This window comes from Aptenodytes patagonicus, chromosome 5 (assembly GCF_965638725.1).
Source record: "Aptenodytes patagonicus chromosome 5, bAptPat1.pri.cur, whole genome shotgun sequence".
Classification (NCBI taxonomy): domain Eukaryota; kingdom Metazoa; phylum Chordata; class Aves; order Sphenisciformes; family Spheniscidae; genus Aptenodytes; species Aptenodytes patagonicus.
This window is the reverse complement of record NC_134953.1, coordinates 51,262,227-51,279,906: the sequence shown is the minus strand read 5'-3', so window position 1 is coordinate 51,279,906 and position 17,680 is coordinate 51,262,227. Positions and strand designations below refer to the sequence as shown.

Below are 17,680 nucleotides of genomic sequence, written 5' to 3'. Positions count from 1 at the left end.
AAAAAAAAAGAAATTTTGAATAACACTGCCCTCTTGAGGGAAATCAAGCTGTATCGCCTTAGCAAAGCCATCCTCCCTTCGCTGCTCTTCAGGTCACACTAAAATTCCCCCCCACTGCCTTGCCATATGGTTCAATATGAGTAGAAGTTTTTGAAAAGCAGTAGACTCACACCTAGGAATCAATTATCTCTAGATAAAATATAGTTTTGGTTATGTTTTATTTATAGCTATTTTAGGTACAAACAAACAGGCCACTCTGAAGGCACAAGAGCTTATTGGAAATACATAAACCTGTCCCTGGAAATCGGAAGTTTTGTTTCTTCATGAATTGCAGCCTTTTATTTTACCCAACATCTAGTGTTGCAAAACCCGAGAGCAGGAACCAGAATCTAGCATTTTCTTTGTCCTGCAAATTCCTAATCACTGGGCTATGCAAGCATGATCTCTCTAGCCTAAGAATCTTGATCTTTATATGCAGTTTCCTGAAGGACAGTAAGCTTATCCCATCAAAATCATCTGCTGGCTAGAGTAATCCCTTGCCATATCTATTTGAAGCTTTTGGGAATCTCTTTCAAGAGCTGCTGTAACATCCAGTCTGTGGAGCACAACTTCCAACCTGTCTTTATGAGAAAGCAGATACTACTGCTATGTTTATAGACTACCAAGTCACATGAGTTTACTTTGAGAATTTTGGGGTGTAGCTTTTTTTTTTGGTGATGCTATAAATATTCAGAGAAGTTAAAAGAAGGAACATGTGGCTTCCAGTATCTTGTCAAGCTGGGATATAGGCTAGACTGACATGAGAAGCAGGGATATCTCAAGAACGCTTAAGGAAAACTCTACACAAGCCTTGCTGTCTGTCTTCAAGAATTTCATAGTATTGTAAGTCTGGAAAAACCTAAAAATTATCACACAGTTTTGCACAGACATCAAGTTCATTAGCAAGTACTGCCAATGAGAAGAAACATCTTCCCGTAGATAGTATCTGTGTCACGCTAAAACCCATGTTATGGCAAAGGGAGTGGAGCACACCTGCACATGAAGAACATAATGCTTTAACACACAGCACAAAAGGAGAGATTCATTAAAAAACTCACTTTCAAAGCACAATATCCAAAACATCAGTAATTATTCCATGCATGGCCTAGTGCATGAAATCCATAAAGAATGGATTTTTTCTGTGCCTTGCACGTACTTAACATCTTTAGCTCTTGGAAAAAAATCAGCTACCTTAGCAGTCAGACTTTCACCAGTCTCTAGACGAGATGCTACTGCACAGCATCACAGGACTGTTAGGATGAAGAGTACACTCACTTAAAAACACAAAGTTGTTACACACACACCTATCACACAGACTATATTTGGTGGAAGTGGGAAAACTGTATAAGAAGCTTTGTACTAGGTTAAGATTTGCAGATTAACACAGACTTTCACTGAAACATCTCACATGCTACAACATAAGAAAAAACCTCAAAGCAAAACATTAGAAGGGTCTGATCAGTAAGAGCTTTAGAAGCAATGATCACCTGCTGTTCCTAACTGACTTGCTAGCACCTCTAGCTAATAAGAGAAGTTGAAGAGTTAAACAAAACTAGAAAGATATTATCTATACAGGCTTGAATCCTCCTTCCCTTCATTATAAAAAAAACTTTTAGTAGTACACATTCCTACAAATGTACAAACCAAGATTTTTAAATTGGAATGTTATGCCAAGTCAGTTGGGATAGCGGGGAGGGAAAGACATAAGAGAAATAGGGTTAAATATCCTTATATCAACTACTTTAAAAATTAACATTTTATTTCTGGAAATAATTAAAAACACTGTGGCAAACTGAGTGCCATCACAAGTTAAGGTACAAAATACCCAACTATGTAATTTTTTTAATAGGACTAAGCACCCAAACACAGACTTTCTAGTAAACACAGATGAGGGTTCAATACCCCACAGAGCAGAAACAATAAGTTCAAGCATCTAGAAGTACTGTACTGTTAACTAAAATGATACTCTCGAGTGTTTACCAATATTTGTGATGAGAGTAAGTTGGCATTTACATGGATGCTACTGCTCCATCAGGATTTAATCTTAGTTGAATAATGGTAGTGGAATATCACCTATTACTGACTTATCTTCAACAGTGTGTTCATTCAGGCCAGACCAAAGCGCCAGATCTTCCCAGATCAAAGTTTGCAGAACAGTTTCTACAAAAAGCAGGATTCTGTCTAAGTGTCAAGCAATTTGGCATTAGCAAGACTTGCATTATTACCATTAAAATCAGATACTGACTGAAACAATACAAACAGGCTAAACTGAGTGTTTTCTTATCCACATTAGCAAGCTCACGACATCAGGATCTGTCTAGAAAGCTAAATGTGTTCTGACATGGTTTTTGAGAAAGCTGCCTTTTGCCTGTAATAATTATCCATCCCATGCAAAGCACAAGCTCTTGAATTCAGATATGAGGATAAACATAATGAAAATGGAATACAAGTGAAGACAGGTCTAAGAACTACTTCCAGGAGTCTGAACTCTAAGCAGCCCCTTCTTCAGTTCGGCAATTTTATCTTCTCTTGAGGCTGCGTAACTCTTTGCTGTCTTAATGAGAGAGTCATGACGCTTCTCCAACCCAGCCTTCAGATTTAGGTATATTTCCTAGAAAGAGGAGATAAAGGGGGTGGGGGTGGGAAAAAATCCATCAGCAAAGTTAACATTTGTGCTTTCTAAGGATTTAAACGAGAGTGGTCTGGTGGTCTCAAGTGATTTCAAAAGGTACCTCATCCCAGGCTTAAGAAGCAGCCTTCACAGAACACAGGAAAGTTACAAAACATCAGAAGAATAAAAGCAGCCACAAGCAAAACCTCAATATTATGATTCTGTTGTAACTCTAGTGGTCACAATACTAATATGGTCAAACAACCAGCACTAGTCCAGTATTCACACTACTGCCCCATTCTGTGTTAACCTGTGTCACCAAGGTCTCTGCCACTGTGACTGCTACCATTATCCTCCCAGCACGGACAGTACTTCAGTAATGAACAGATAGGATAAGACCCTACAGGCAGGCTGTGATCCCCTACTCCCAACCCATCAGGATTTCTGCCTCTTTCCAAAGCTGAGCTGGACAATCGTCTTCCTGAAACCCTAGGAAGAAAGGGTTTGTGACATAGCAGGTGATCCTGCATTTGAGGGAGACTGTTGAGAGGATTACAGTACTGCCCATTACTACAACACAGAGATAAAGCCTCACAGGTCAGCTCCCAGGGACCAAACAAAAAAAAAAAAGAAAAAAGTCTGACTGCTTAGAGCTGGAAGTACCATGATACAAAAGTGTGCATCATGGAACTAGCATAGTATCAGCTACAGGCACAGATGGGAAGACAAGTTTAATTTCACCTCCCAAAATACTGGGCAACCACACCATTCCAGAATCTTCTCTGCAAAACCCACTTCTCCTGTGGGCCATCTGCAGCCTGCAGAGACGAGCACAAGCCCTAGCAACCCAGTGGAACCACAAGCAGGAAGTGCTGTCCCTCCCACTATCCATCCAAACCACCACCTGCACAGCCTACTCATTTTTAGGGCCAATAAGTGTTCCTTTTAATCTACACAGCCCAAGTTAAAAATCAGTTTTGAGAATACCAAACAGGATTCCTTTAGGGAAAAAAACCCCTCACCTTGGCTTTCGTGTCTTCTTTTTCAGCATTCTCATTCAGCTGCTGAATTTTGAACCTTGTCTGTTGGATTTCCTTGTGAATGGCCGTCACTTTATCATACACGGCACCCCTCTTCTCCTGAACTCTGTTACAATATCTAAAGGTGGGAGAAAAAGTTAGTACTGAGCCATTTGACTAATTCCAGATTAAACTTAACCCCACCACAAGCAAAGCTTGCATTTTATGAGCATGAAACTAACAGCTTCTAGAAGCAGTGCTATATAGAATTTACTTGCTTGGAAATTTGTCCAATTCTTAAATTAGAACAACTTAGGTACAAGAAGTGAAATTCAAAGTGGACTTAGAGGAATATGTTGAAGATCCTCAGTTGCTGCCAACCAAGGCAACTCAAGTGACTCCAGTGGAACCAACCCAACAGACAGCTGGACACTGCATCTTCCTACCTTTGAGTAATGCAGTACAGGTGTCAGTGGAGAGCCCTGCCTAAAGGCCAGCCACTGGCCCAGGTTAAAAGCAATATAGCTGCACTTGATGTTTCAGCATAATTGAAAGTCACACATTTTCCTTAGCCTTAGATATGCTCCCACCAAGTTAAAGCTCTAATCCCATACATCTACATAGGTTATCTGCAACTTCCAGTCCATCACTTCACTGCATCCCAAACAGTATTTCCCCAGTTCGCAGGTAAATCCAGATAGCTCCAGCTGTGAGCTGCCGTGTAATCAGCAAAGGGTTACTGTGGGAACAGGAGATCTACCCTAATTTCAAGTGCAAAACACACCTACCAGTTTATACTAAGCATTTATACAATAATTACAGCTGGAACTGTAGCAGCTGCTTTCTCTAAAGAATGGCTGAAATCACTCATACTTAGCAAGAGCCTACTTACATCTTCCTACCTCAAGGGAAGAGTCAGGACATTCTCTTATTCACCAGCAAAAACTCTTGTTTTCAAACCAAGGTTACCTCCCTTCCCCTCTTGCTTATCAAAGCATCTAATTTTATCAATCGAGGGAAATATCTAACATATTAAAAACATAAATCAGCAGCAATTTTTAACATAAAGGAGCATTAGTTTATATTATTTTCATTCTTTATTTGGAAGGAAAAATAGCTTTTAGTTAATCTCCTTTAGCTAGTATAATACACTAAATGAGGAGCAAAGGAAGCCTAGGAATCTTGCTGCCATTCTACACACCACACAAGCCTTTCAGCATGACTAAATCTTAGTTGGCTCTCAGCTATGTAGAAAAAGCTCTCTTCCATCATAGTTAATCTACCCAGCCAGTAATTTTCCATATTCCTTTTCCTATGCATATACAAAAGTGTTATATAATAAGCTTTCTCTATAAGAGTTCAGCACTTCTAATCTGGCAGTGAAGCCACGACCTTACAACGCTGCAGTTTGCTGCTGCAGAAGTGACTGCTGTGCTGTAAACACTGCCTTGCAACTTGCCTTTAGTGTACGGTAGGAAGGAAGATGGGCTAAGAAGCTTTGATCAAATTACACTTTTCCTTTTGTTTTAGAAGCATCATGTCAGGATAATACTCCTCTGAGATACGAGCCCCATTTCCCCATGGGTCTTGAACATCTTTGATAATGAGCAAAAGTGGCAAGGGAAATTATGAAAAATTCATGAAAGGCAAATGGGGCTTTGTTGAAGTCTGATAAGTTGGAAAATTATCCCAATGTGACATTCTCTTTAAGAAGATAAAAGAATCAAGAATAAGCATTATAAATTAAATTAGTGCTCCAATAAAAGAATTGCTGTCAAGTCACATTGCAATTATTGATTTGAGACCCCAAGTCCCTGCCTGCAGCATTACTGGTCTTCATACCAAGCTATCCCACATCGCTCATTTTCTTCTTACTGCTAAGCTACGTGTTTGTACCAGACGCGAACTTTGGTAGCATATAACGAAGACATAAAGTAGCATCAGGCAGAAACGTCAACTCATCCATACTCAAATACAGCGTGCTTATATTGCTCAACATCTTCACGCTTCTTTTTTATCCTTATTTCAGCTGTAGACAGCTTCTCATGTTTTGCAGTGACCAGTCTCTTTAAGGACATTTCATCTGTCTTCCCCTTTTTCAGCTCTATCTGAGCACTCTCAAGCTGGTCCTCTAGATTTCTGACCTAGAGTACATAAGATGTATTGAAATAAATTAAATGGGGGAAAAATAATCGAAACAGCATACCCTGTTAGTTTACTAAGATTAGAACTAGCTTCCTGCTTTTGAAGATCTGATTGCTAACTAATTCTCCCAGTTAAACCCCAGTTCCCGAGTCTTTGTCCGATTTCAAATACATCCAAATGGACAAGATCCCATCACCTAGAATGATTTTCAGAAGTTACTATGAGTTCAGCTATAGTTCTTAGCCAAGGGTAATTTGAATATACGCTGTACAAATACCCCAAAAGACTGCATATCATTTTTCAAATGCTCCTAACAATTGCATTCTCCCAAAACTGAGTAGCAAATAGCAAGGTACTGTATTGTGACAAACAGTTCATCAGGGAAAGGCTGGCTTAGTAATATTAATAAAGTTAAAGGCACTTAAGACATGACTCTTCTTGAAGTAGTAATTTTTTTGTTCTTAGTTTCTGCTCTCTAGGCAGAAGAAACTGGATCTCACTTTTCTTCTTCCATCGTTTCCTACCAACAACCCCAAGATAGTTCAAACTATTTTAGGTCAGGTTTCTATGGCAACAAAGGCTTTGACTATTAAAAGTGGTCAATAGTACATTAGCTAGCAGCATGCAGCAAAGCAGCAGTTATGTTTTACTGATGTTTTTAAGAATGAGATTTTGAAGTTATCCAAATTCTTTCTTTTTGGGGAAGAGGAGATATGGGAACTTTTAAAATACAGACATTTACTGATGATCACCTATCTTGCTTAGACATTAAATTCTCCTTAACCAGATATAATTGGATAATACAAACCTCTGATAATACACTGGCCAGTCTCTCCACATTTGCTCCCTGTCTTTCCATCTTCTTTTGATATAACTGCACCTCCAGTTGGCATGACGGCAGAACCTCAACTAGGTCTCTATAACCTTCATATTTCTCAATAACTTCTTGCTTTAAAGAGAAAAGACTATTAATAAAACAGCTTTGGAGTTCAGCAGTTATTTTGTATAGTATTAATGCATGTTGACTTTTGTACCCATTCCCTCGTTGTTTAACATACACTGGAATTAATATTTAGTAGTTACTGAAATGAGATCTTCAGTTTGTAAAAGAAGCATTTATTTGGAAAGCACAGGAAAAGTGACATGCAAGTGTTTCACACTGAACTAACTAGCTTGTTATAAGAGCTTTCAGGACAGAAAAAAGCTGTAAAGTGAAGAAATTCTATACTGGTAAAACAGGAGTTACATAAAGCATCATAAAAACAGATGTCTGGAATTACAGCAATAAAGTTTACACCTTTGGAACAAAAATACCTAGGAAGACAAAGTTATGCAAGCTTCACTGATGTATGAGCGATCATGAACTACAAAGACTGGACATTACTATAAAAAAAGAAGAACAAAAAGCTAGGAAGGAAACTCAGTGTTCAGCATACCAGTGGAGACAGCCATCGATTCCAGAAACAGTGAATGATAACAGAGACACTATGAAGCATGTGTTCTAAATCCAAGGACATTTGTGAGCTGCCAAAATATTGTCATCTCTTGAGAGCAAACAGCCAGACAGATATAGTATAGATTCAAGAGTTCTACACCTGGTTTCACAAATAAACAATTACTCATTGAGGACAAAGCAGCAGTGACTGCAATCCCACTTAAAAAAAACATGCCAACATAGACAAAAAACCCAAACACAGCCCCACAACCAACCTTCAGTTTTCTCTGAAGTTGTGATTTCATTTCAGACTAACCACTGTTCTGTTGGTTTTTGACTAGAAGTATAAGTCATTCAAGAAGCAGTTCTAGATGATGACAGTTCAGTAAAACGTGCTTTTTCTAATAGAAAACCTCCTTGTGTGGACAGAGGAAAACCTCACCTTGGATTTCTTGAGTTTCTTAACAGTCTCCTTCATCAGTTCTTTGTAATTTTTCAGTTCCTCTGGACTCTCCACAATTTTTGATTTCAGCTGCTCTTGTTCTTCTTTCAAAGTAGCCATTGTCACTTTAAGCTCATTCTAGTTAACAACACAAACACACTTTCAATATTAGCAATTAGGTGAAGAAAGAGGAATCATGAGGCATGGTTTGCCAGGATCTTCTGGCTAGACAGGTTCTTTTCTCTGTTGTCATTCCTCAATAGGAAGTTTGTTTTAAAAATAAATTCCTCTAAACAGCATTAACATTCCCAGTCAAAGCAGTGAACAGTCCATTTTGCTCCCTGAACACGTGTAGAGGGGTGCAATACTAAGTCACAAGAACAGCATTTAACTAGTACTCCACAAAAAGCCTGCCAGCTAATACATATTACTAGCAGCTCTCTCCTTCAGAACCCCTCACCTAGGGCAACCAAGGCAGTCACTGCAGGGTTTCAGAGCTAGCTGTATCAACCTGGTAGAAGAGCAGCAAGCTTCCTGTGCAACCTCTCAAAAAACTCCTGTTTTGTCCCCACCAGGTCAGTGGCTGCCTCATTAGCCATTCTATGCACTTAAGGTAAGCCCATAGCTTCTCAAAAGTCCAGATTTCTTGCCCTTTAACAGATCAGCTTCCTGAACACAGAGGTTTACATTGCAGAGATGTGTATTTAAAGTTAACAACAAAACAAGCTACTGCAGGAAAGCTTCCATGGGGGGAAAAAATGAAGTCAAATCAGTTTTTTTAAAAAAGCTAATAATCACCACCTGAACACTACCTAGCTCCAAGAATAATTAGATCCTAGAAAGAGATATGATCCTAGTTGATCTGAGATGCAAGCTACAGCCTACATCTACACAAAGGTGTACTTACCAGTTTTCGGGTACTCTCTGCAATATCTGACTTCTTTTGCGAAATCACTTCTTGCAAAGCTGTCTAAAAAAAGCAATGAACTTTAAATAAGCATCTCTACAACTGCTACTTCCTTTACCCTTCTATCATAGATCTGTCTACAAGAGAAATCCCATTTATGGTTTCTTTGAAGTGCCATAACTAGCAGACAAAATTACAGTCTATAAGAGTTAAAAGACTGAGAAGGAGAACATTGTCACAAAAGCCACTGGGAGCACTAGGGATACAGCCAGCAGTAGGTAACTGGGAACAGGGATAAGAGATGGACTACCTCTATTCTTATTGACCCTGGCAGCGTTATACACACACAACCTTCTTTGCCAGAGGCACTGTTCTTGAGAAAAAACTAAGTTAGTTTTTTCTAACTAGGTCCCCGATAATATAGAAGTCAAGCACGTGATTAATAATATTAATAGTAGAGACATGACTTAACATAAAAAACCTAACCACAGATTTTTTTTTTTCTTTTTTCTCCCCAAAGCAGCTGAAAAGGTTACCTATGAGACCTTAGAGACAAGTTGCCATTGCTGGAAAGTTATCCCTGCAATCAACACCCACTCCCTTGGGTGACCCTTCTTAGGCCTCATTTCCTGCCATGGCTCGCCTCCAGTTCCAATTCTTTGAATTTAGGTGGAAAACAAAGGGAAACATACACATCACACTTCTGAACAATAACACAGGTATCTCCCAAGTCATTGCAGTAATGCATTTCAAAAAGAAAGAGCCAAATACACTTTTGTATTCCCCAAGTCTGATTTCAAGTACGTTTCACATTCCTTACAGTGAAATGAAGAGTTGGTGCTAGGGGTGTCCTGGTTTTGGCTGGGATAGAGTTAATTTACTTCCTAGCAGCTGGTACAGTGCTGTGTTTTGGATTTAGGATGAGAATAGTGTTGATGACACACTGATGTTTTAGTTGTTGCTGAGCAGTGCTTACACTAGTCAAGGATTTTTCAGCTTCCCATGCTCTACCAACTGAGAAGGCTGGAGGTGCACAAGGAGCTGGGAGGGGGCACAGCCAGGACAGCTGACCCAAACTGGCCAAAGGGACATTCCATACCATGTGATGTCATGCTCAGTACATAAACTGGGGGAAAGCTGGCCGGGGGGGGGGGCCTGCTGCTCGGGGACTGGCTGGGCATCGGTTGGCAGGTGGTGAACAATTGCATCGTGCATCACTTGCTTTGTGTATTCTTTTATTATTGTTATTATTACTATTTTATTTCAATTATTAAACTGTTCTTATCTCAACCCACAAGTTTTCTCACTTTTACTCTTCCAATTCTCTCCCCCATCCCACCGGGGGCAGGGGAGAGTGAGCGAGCGGCTGTGTGGTGCTCAGTTGCCAGGTGATGTTAAACCACAACAAGGGGTTAGACAAGACATGGTGTTGCAATGACCTTTGTTTTAAATCTGAAAAGTCCCCTTTATCCTTTGTAGAAGTAGGGGGAGGGGAACAAAATCAGCAGAAATAAGGAACACCCATGATCAGAAGCCATAGCAGCTTTTAGAGAAATATATAACAAGATCATACTTGTTTCCGACGGTAGTCTTGCCTTAGTAGTTGCTCCAGTTCTCGAATGTTATCTGTCAGTTGCTTGACCTCTGCTTGATGTTCAACTGGAACGGTGCTAAGCAAAAAATAAAGATATTGGACAGTTTCAGCATCATTATAGTCAGGTCAGAGTACAGTAGATAAAACAATCACTCTTTCCAAAGAGTTTATAACCAGTAACTTCAGTAATCAGGGTAAGACAGTCTCAAATTAATACATCTTACTTTCTTTTGCTTGTAAGATTTTGTAGTTGAAGCATAATCTAAAGAGCTGTTTTGGCAAGAAGTGGTGCAATCATAACAGAGGACTAAGTTTAAAGATCATGTTAAGCAAAGCACAAGACACAGCAACACTTCTACCAATTTTTGTGGTGTTTTTCATTTATGAAATTTGCATATTACCTGCCATAGAAACAGCTTGTATTAGGGTAGACCTATAGCTAGCTAGAGAACCTCCTGTCTAGCACATACCAAAAGCAGCTATCAGAGAAAAAAAACCTCTTTGTTCTGAAAGCTATCTTGGAAACTAGCCATCTCTTCATCCTATTATCCACAAGCAAAAACAAAACTTAATGGTGCAAAGACACAGGCAGTAGGACTAAATGGCCTGAAACGGAGAATGGGGCAAACATGTCAAGTAACTAAAGAAGACAACTTTACCCATCTATTAAGTTAAAGATGGGCTTCCTACAGCTATTGAAGAGATAAAGACATATCACTGTAAACTAACTATAGCAGCAAAAAGTTTCACCGTAGTCCCCAACATACAAAGTACAGTATCCTCTCAAAGCAACCATATACTCCCGAAGTCATGTTTTTATTTTCTGCCAGCAACTCTTCTAGCCTAACACCAGTAGAACTACTTCTGTAATTGAGCGCAACCCAACAGCAACATCTTTGTTTTCTGGCTTATTTCCCAGGGAGGCTAACCAGCAACAAAGTCAGACAAGGGCCAAAAGAGAAGTCAAGTCTGCTCAAACTAAAAGTTCATACAGTAGTTACCAAACAATTCTGTCAAATCACACAGCTTAACTACTCAGTTCCTGTTTAGGCACCCGGTATAGAATCATTTAGGTTGGAAAAGACCCTTAAGATCGAGTCCAACCATGAACCTAACACTGCCAAGTCCACTACTAAACCACGTCCCTAAGCACCACATCTACACGACTTTTAAATACCTCCAGGGATGGGGACTCCACCACTTCCCTGGGCAGCCTCTTCCAATGTTTCACCACTCTTTCAGTAAAGACATTTTTCCTCATGTCCAATCTAGACCTCCCCTGCCGCAACTTGAGGCCGTTTCCTCTCATCCTATCGCTTGTTACTTGGGAGAAGAGACCAACACCCACCTCGCTACAACCTCCTTTCAGGTAGTTGTAGAGCACAATAAGGTCTCCCCTGAGCCTCCTCTTCTCCAGGCTAAACAACCCGTTCCCTCAGCCGCTCCTCATAAGACTTGTTCTCCAGACCCCTCACCAGCCTCGTTGCCCTTCTCTGGACACGCTCCAGCACCTCAACGTCCTTCTTGCAGTGAGGGGCCCAAAACTGAACACAGTATTCGAGGTGCGGCCTCACCAGTGCCGAGTACAGGGGCACGATCACTTCCCTACTCCTGCTGGCCACACTATTTCTGATACAGGCCAGGATGCCATTGGCCTTCTTGGCCGCCTGGGCACACTGCCGGCTCATGTTCAGCTGGTTGTCAACCAGCACCCCCAGGTCCTTTTCCGACAGGCAGCTTTCCAGCCACTCTTCCCCAAGCCTGTAGTGTTGCATGGGGTTGTTGTGACCCAAGTGCAGGACCCGGCACTTGGCCTTGTTGAATCTCATACAGTTGGCCTTGGCCCGTTGATCCAGCCTGTCCAGATCACGTGCACTGAACAGGAAAGTCAAGTAGTGCATCTCACAGTACTTACTCCTCATACTCACTTCAGTTTCTCCAGCTTCACTGCTGCCTCCCGATTTGCTGTCTCCAGTTGTTGGTGTTTCTCCATAGCCGATTTCTGCAAATTAAATATCCAGAGATATTTTTTTATTTTAGAGGAATATGGTTTCTCTTTGGGCTTCTGTTAGAGCCCTGCTCATCATTATTTGACATGAAATGCACCATCTCTGAACTACTGAGATATTCAGAAGAGAAGCCACCTGCAATTCTAGCTTCAGCCCACTGACTGTTACATCTACCTTTTCTCAAAACGATGCGAGGTGTCAAACCTTCACTTACCAGGCTAAACTATCAAATAAGTTACTGGAAAAAAACTTCAGATAATAGCTTAAGTAATAACTTGGTCACGGTCATACAGAAACCTTTACAATATTGACAAGCTCATCCACTCTTCTAAACTGATGTTTCCTTAAGGGCTTTGCAAAGGTTTTTCTTAAACCATTTACAGTAGCCATGTATGCTTAAAGCATGTAATATAGTTGTACAAGTTTTACGTAATATTAAACTGGTACCTTCCTGTATTACTTGGCTACGCTTAAGATTCCAGTATGTTATTTAAACATGCAGTTAAATAAACACAACCTTTATGCTCCCAGTTCTAGGTTAACATTAATTATACTTAAGTAGGTATCTGGAGTAACACAGCACCCAATCTTACATAGTTCAGTTGTAACTCCAAGTAGACCTCACGTCGGAATTCTCTGAAATTTACAAAGTTGAGAATGCCGCTCAAGAAGCGAGCTGTCCTCTTTGTTTCTGAAATAGGAATTGCAAGCCATCACTATTCTGATTTCCACATACATTGCAATTGCTTAGAAAAAGTTGGGCAAAACATAATTCAGAGAAGAGACAGAAATTACAAGACAACAGAATCCAAATTAGTTCTTCCCCTGCTCACCTTGCAAAGATTTCACAAAAACTAGCACCAAGCTACAAACTTACAATGTCTTAGCAATTCTATGAAATTCAACAAATGAAAATGGCACCTAGGAGAAAGATTATTAAAATACAACCTCCCATTAAAACAGAAGTCAGGGAGAAAGAGTGTTAACCTTCAACTACAACTCTGAAGACAGAGCCTCACTCTAACTATTGGGCTAACTGAAGACAGCAGTTTGCACTGCAGGGACTTTTTGGCTCTGTTCCAAGCAAATTTTGTGAAATATGATTACAAAGGCCTTGAATGTCTTGGACACAACAGAGCCAGAAGTGAAACAGTTCTTCAGAATAGCCTTTTCTAAGTTGTTTGTGTTGTACCAGAATCACCACAGCTGGGTTTTGAAAAGGGTGAAGCAAAAATTCAATTGCTTCCTACATAGGCATCAGGATAAGAAATCCTATAGCATTCCAGAGTCGCCAGGATAACTTTCATTACCATCTATTCTTACGCTATTTCAAGTATGTCACAGTCCACTCTCCAGACCAGCAGTTCAACAGACTCGTAGCATTCAAAACTCCCCTCAGTTATTTAACTGGATTAGCCTATATAAGCAATAAGGAGGAGAACTGCGTATTAGAACCAGCTTGTCTAAGGGCCACAGCAAGGGTCAGAAAAGTAGCTAGAAGCCAGGGACAGTTCTCCGTACTAGATGCCCATCTGGCTATGCCAAATAGGAAAAAGCACCTGGATATCAAGTGACACCCACCACCCCAGGAAACACAAGGATTACAGTGCACTTGCTTACTTGGGTTTAAAACATCAGCAATTTGAAAATCATTAATCCGGCACACTGGAAGTAAGCGCTCCCTGCAAGGAAAACAAAAATACAACCTTACCTGCAGTGACCATTACTCAGTTTTTGTGCTATATCCATTTACTAAAAAACAGATCTTGTCCTCTCATCCCATAGCATATGTACAGCAAGCACGTAACAACAGTAAGTCTCAGGAGAATAACAGTAGGACTCCACACACAGATCAGCATTAAAAATTTGTATTCTTACAGCATCTCAAAGATTTCTATAGACAAAATACTCGCCTGTAGAACAACTTTTCAGCTTAATTAGGGAACTCGTACACTTAACTGTTAGTCAGTTCTCCCCTTACAACTGAAATGAAGCTTAAGGTCTAACACTCACCTCATTCTAACAAAGATATCTACATAGAATTCAGCCAGCAAATTTACACAACAGGTACTTAGATCCCTCTTCTAGATGTAATGATGACCCTCTAGCCATTCAAAGTATAGGTTTGTGCTCCATCTTGGTGAGGCTGGATTATTTAGTTAACACATTCATTTTGACAAAATAGCTGCCTGCTGAGAATTTTACTCTATTAAACATTGCTGCCCCCTGTTCATCTGCAAATTTCACTTTGCTCAGAGCCAACAAGCAGAGGAGCCACCATCAGCAAAAAGACATAAAGCCTCACTACTTCTAGTAAATTGGACCTTTACAAAGAATAGCAACTGAACAGATGCAGCATCTTCTACTTACATGTGAATATACAAATTACAAACAGGTAGAAAGCCTTCAAATATCTGTGGATACATTATGTCAACGTTGACTGGCATCTAAAGAGTAAAGAATCAATGCATAAGTAGAGAATACTTAAACAAAAATACACAGGTTTGTTTCCACAACAAGATAATTCAAATAGGTTAAACACACTGAGTACAGTCTCCCCATCCACAGGGAACATGTTGAAGGCTGAAGAATGCCATCAAGTTCATCAGCAGGCTATTTTAAGTGTCAATTTTGGCTGGTCAAAATATAAAAAGACAATAATAACTAAAGCAGCAACATTACAAACTCTGGAATTCAATCTGAACCCTCCATTTTAATTTGTTTGTTCAAAACTGGTGCAGAAGGACAGTCTCTGCATTACACACCTAACAACAAGAAGCTCTTTCTTTAAACACCCTGAAATTCACGCACTCAGCTGTTTTATGAAGAAGTCAGGAGAAGGTAGTGGTACGCTCACTTTTTTCTGATATTTTAAACCTCATAATACAGTATCCCAGCTAATGTCATTGCCTGTGAAGAACTGAGTTATGTTGTGCATATATGATCTTCCCTTTCAGTTTATCCAGAACTGGCATGAGACAGTACTATTTGTTCTCACTTTCACAAATCAGTTCTTGTCTAACAGAGACAGAAGATAACTTAAGTGTTAATCAACAAGGTATCAGTTAACCTCCAGCTGCACTTCTCCTTGCTTTCCTCTCAGTTAATGAAGAAGTGGAGATGATCAAACATTAAAAGCAACATTTACTTTCCTTCTAGACCAGTCTAACATCTAAGCAGAGACCCTCCTCCAGCCATGGCCAAAGGCAGATGCCCAGGAAGACAGTATGTATTTTCAAGGCCAGAGATGGTGTCCCTTCATAAGCTTGTCCAATCCCTCCTGGACCTTACAGACATTTCTGGCACCTGCAGCATCTCAGAGGAAAGATTTCACAGCTTAACCGCAGAAGGAGAAGGCTCTCCACATAGCCTTTTCTTACAGCCTAGAGTGGTAAGTGAGCTTCTCTTCATGCCCACTAGTTCCTGTAGTGGAGAAGTGAGTCTCCTCTCTAGAGGCGGGGGGGAGAAACCCAGAGGCAGTGCACCCACAAAACCACTATTTCAACAAGTATCTTGAGCAGAAGGCAACTTCCAGACCAGGAGCAATGAACAAAGCAACTTCTCAGACGTAATCAGCAAGGCCTCAGCAACAGCCCACAGATGATGCTCCCATTTACCTCTGGTAAATGACCCATGCTGATGGCTGCACTGCAGTACTGCACTCTCATTCCTGCCTAAGTGAACAGACTAGTTGCCTCCCTGAACACAAACGCAAATGCCCATGGGTATACAGCATCTCACACACAAGTTTTCTGCAATAGAGACAGAATTTCTAAGCTCCCATTCATGCAATGACAACATACAAAACAGTAAACTACTTGCCATTTGCTAGTGAGAAGATAAGAGGGAGATACTTCAACATTAAATTTAAGTGCAATATTTTTTTCCTTTCACATTTCATTACACCTGCCACTACAGACATACCATGTAGAAATGCTCCAGGCGGATTCCATATACCTTCTGCAGAATTCTCATGTAAATCATGTGTAAAACTTCAAGCTGTAAGAAGAAAGGACATGAATCAGTATTCCATATGGTTGATTATTCAGGGCTCCCAGACTAGACCATAAAAATAGTTCTACCTTTAACACATGAAGACTGATTTCACTGAGCCACCGAGACTAACAAGTTTTACTTTCCAGTAGTTTGCAATTCAAGCATTACTATCTCATAATACAATTATAAAAGACAGCAATCAGCTCAGACAGCTACAGTCCTAACTGCCATAGCTATACATTATTTTTCATTACATTGCTGCTCACTGAGCAGTTTTCAAACCAAACAACACGAAAAAAATCTAAAAAAGGTCACAGAAACTATAATCCCATAGCAAAGAGTGCCCTTCATCACGTTATTAAAATGGAGGGGAAAAAACACCTACAAGCCAACCAGTTATTCATTTACAGCACTAATCGACGATCAGTTCAAACCAGTCTTCCTTCTCAAAAACAATCATCCCACCGCTCCCTAAACAAGCGGGGCCAGCCTCCTCCTTCAGCAGGCACAAGCACTTACATAGCAGCACAAGGAATCACACTGAGGCATCAATTCAATTTTAAAGCCACTTCTCTTCTGTTGAGGTCACTGCAAGACTACGTTAACATTAATGGTCAGACCAACAGTAAAAAAAAAAGGGGGTGGAGCAGGGAAGGGATGCTTTTCACGTGATTGGTTTAAAAGCATTAGTTGATCAACTAAGCCTGTTGAAACTATGACACTATACCAAACACAGCGGCTATTTGAGCCTAGTTCCCACAGAACTGAGAAAGACAGACCATGTAATTTCACGTTTGTCCGTTTATGAACCCACCCACTACCTGGGGAGGCTTGAGCAAGCTTCTCTCAAACTGAAGAGAGGAGAAACTCTAGGTTTAGCCCTCTAACTCCTACGAGATTGATCTGCCGCATCGGAAAAACTAATCACCTCACTTAGAAGGCGTTGCTGTACGCCAAAGACCGTGCAAGCCGGGAGAGCGATCACCCAAGAAACCAACCGACAAGCGCGAAAACCGCTGGTGCCACTGCACGTAAAGGCCTTCCCCTACGATGGATAGGAAGCTGCCTGAGCGCGGCGGAGCTGCGAGCACAGCTCCCCCTGCCACTCCCGACCCGCCAGCGCAGGCCGCGGCCTCCCCCGAACCCCCTCACGCACCTTGGGGTTGCCGAACACGTCGCCCTTGACCAGGTTCCGGGCCTCGGCGCCCGCCAGGACGTGGCTGCGGAGGTAGTTGATGATGTCGTCGGGGCTGTAACGGGGGAAAGTCAGCGCCTCCATCCCAGCACCGGGCAACGGCCACGCTGCCAACCGCCCCTCGCCGGCCGCAGCTTGAATCTGGCGGGCGCCTCCTGCGCCCCCGCCCCGCGTCGCGCGCAAGCCCGCCAATGGCCTATCCACGACCGCGCCGGCGGGAGAGGGGCGGGGCAGAGCCTTAGAAAGCCCCGCCCCGGCGCGCGACGGCCCGTTGGCCGTTAGGGGTGG

The 17,680-nt window shown here is 41.3% G+C and overlaps 1 protein-coding gene across 2 annotated transcripts; it reads right to left on the bottom strand.

The window, feature by feature from the left end:
- Nucleotides 1–1,274: 1,274 nt before the first annotated feature.
- Nucleotides 1,275–17,533, bottom strand: NUF2 (NUF2 component of NDC80 kinetochore complex). 2 transcript variants are annotated; one of them, XM_076339734.1, is made up of 13 exons: nucleotides 17,354–17,533; nucleotides 16,126–16,200; nucleotides 14,572–14,648; nucleotides 13,822–13,883; nucleotides 12,795–12,892; nucleotides 12,121–12,194; nucleotides 10,172–10,268; nucleotides 8,599–8,661; nucleotides 7,692–7,829; nucleotides 6,623–6,763; nucleotides 5,638–5,813; nucleotides 3,673–3,808; nucleotides 1,275–2,650 (listed from the first exon to the last, which is right to left on the bottom strand). In XM_076339734.1, the coding sequence occupies exons 1-13, from the start codon at nucleotides 17,474–17,476 to the stop codon at nucleotides 2,501–2,503; spliced, it is 1,410 nt and encodes a 469-aa protein (XP_076195849.1). In that variant the 5' UTR covers nucleotides 17,477–17,533; the 3' UTR covers nucleotides 1,275–2,500. The 2 variants fall into 2 exon arrangements, with proteins under 2 accessions (XP_076195849.1, XP_076195850.1); XM_076339735.1 differs by lacking the exon at nucleotides 17,354–17,533 and adding an exon at nucleotides 16,284–16,401.
- Between the last annotated feature and the right edge of the window lie 147 nt (nucleotides 17,534–17,680).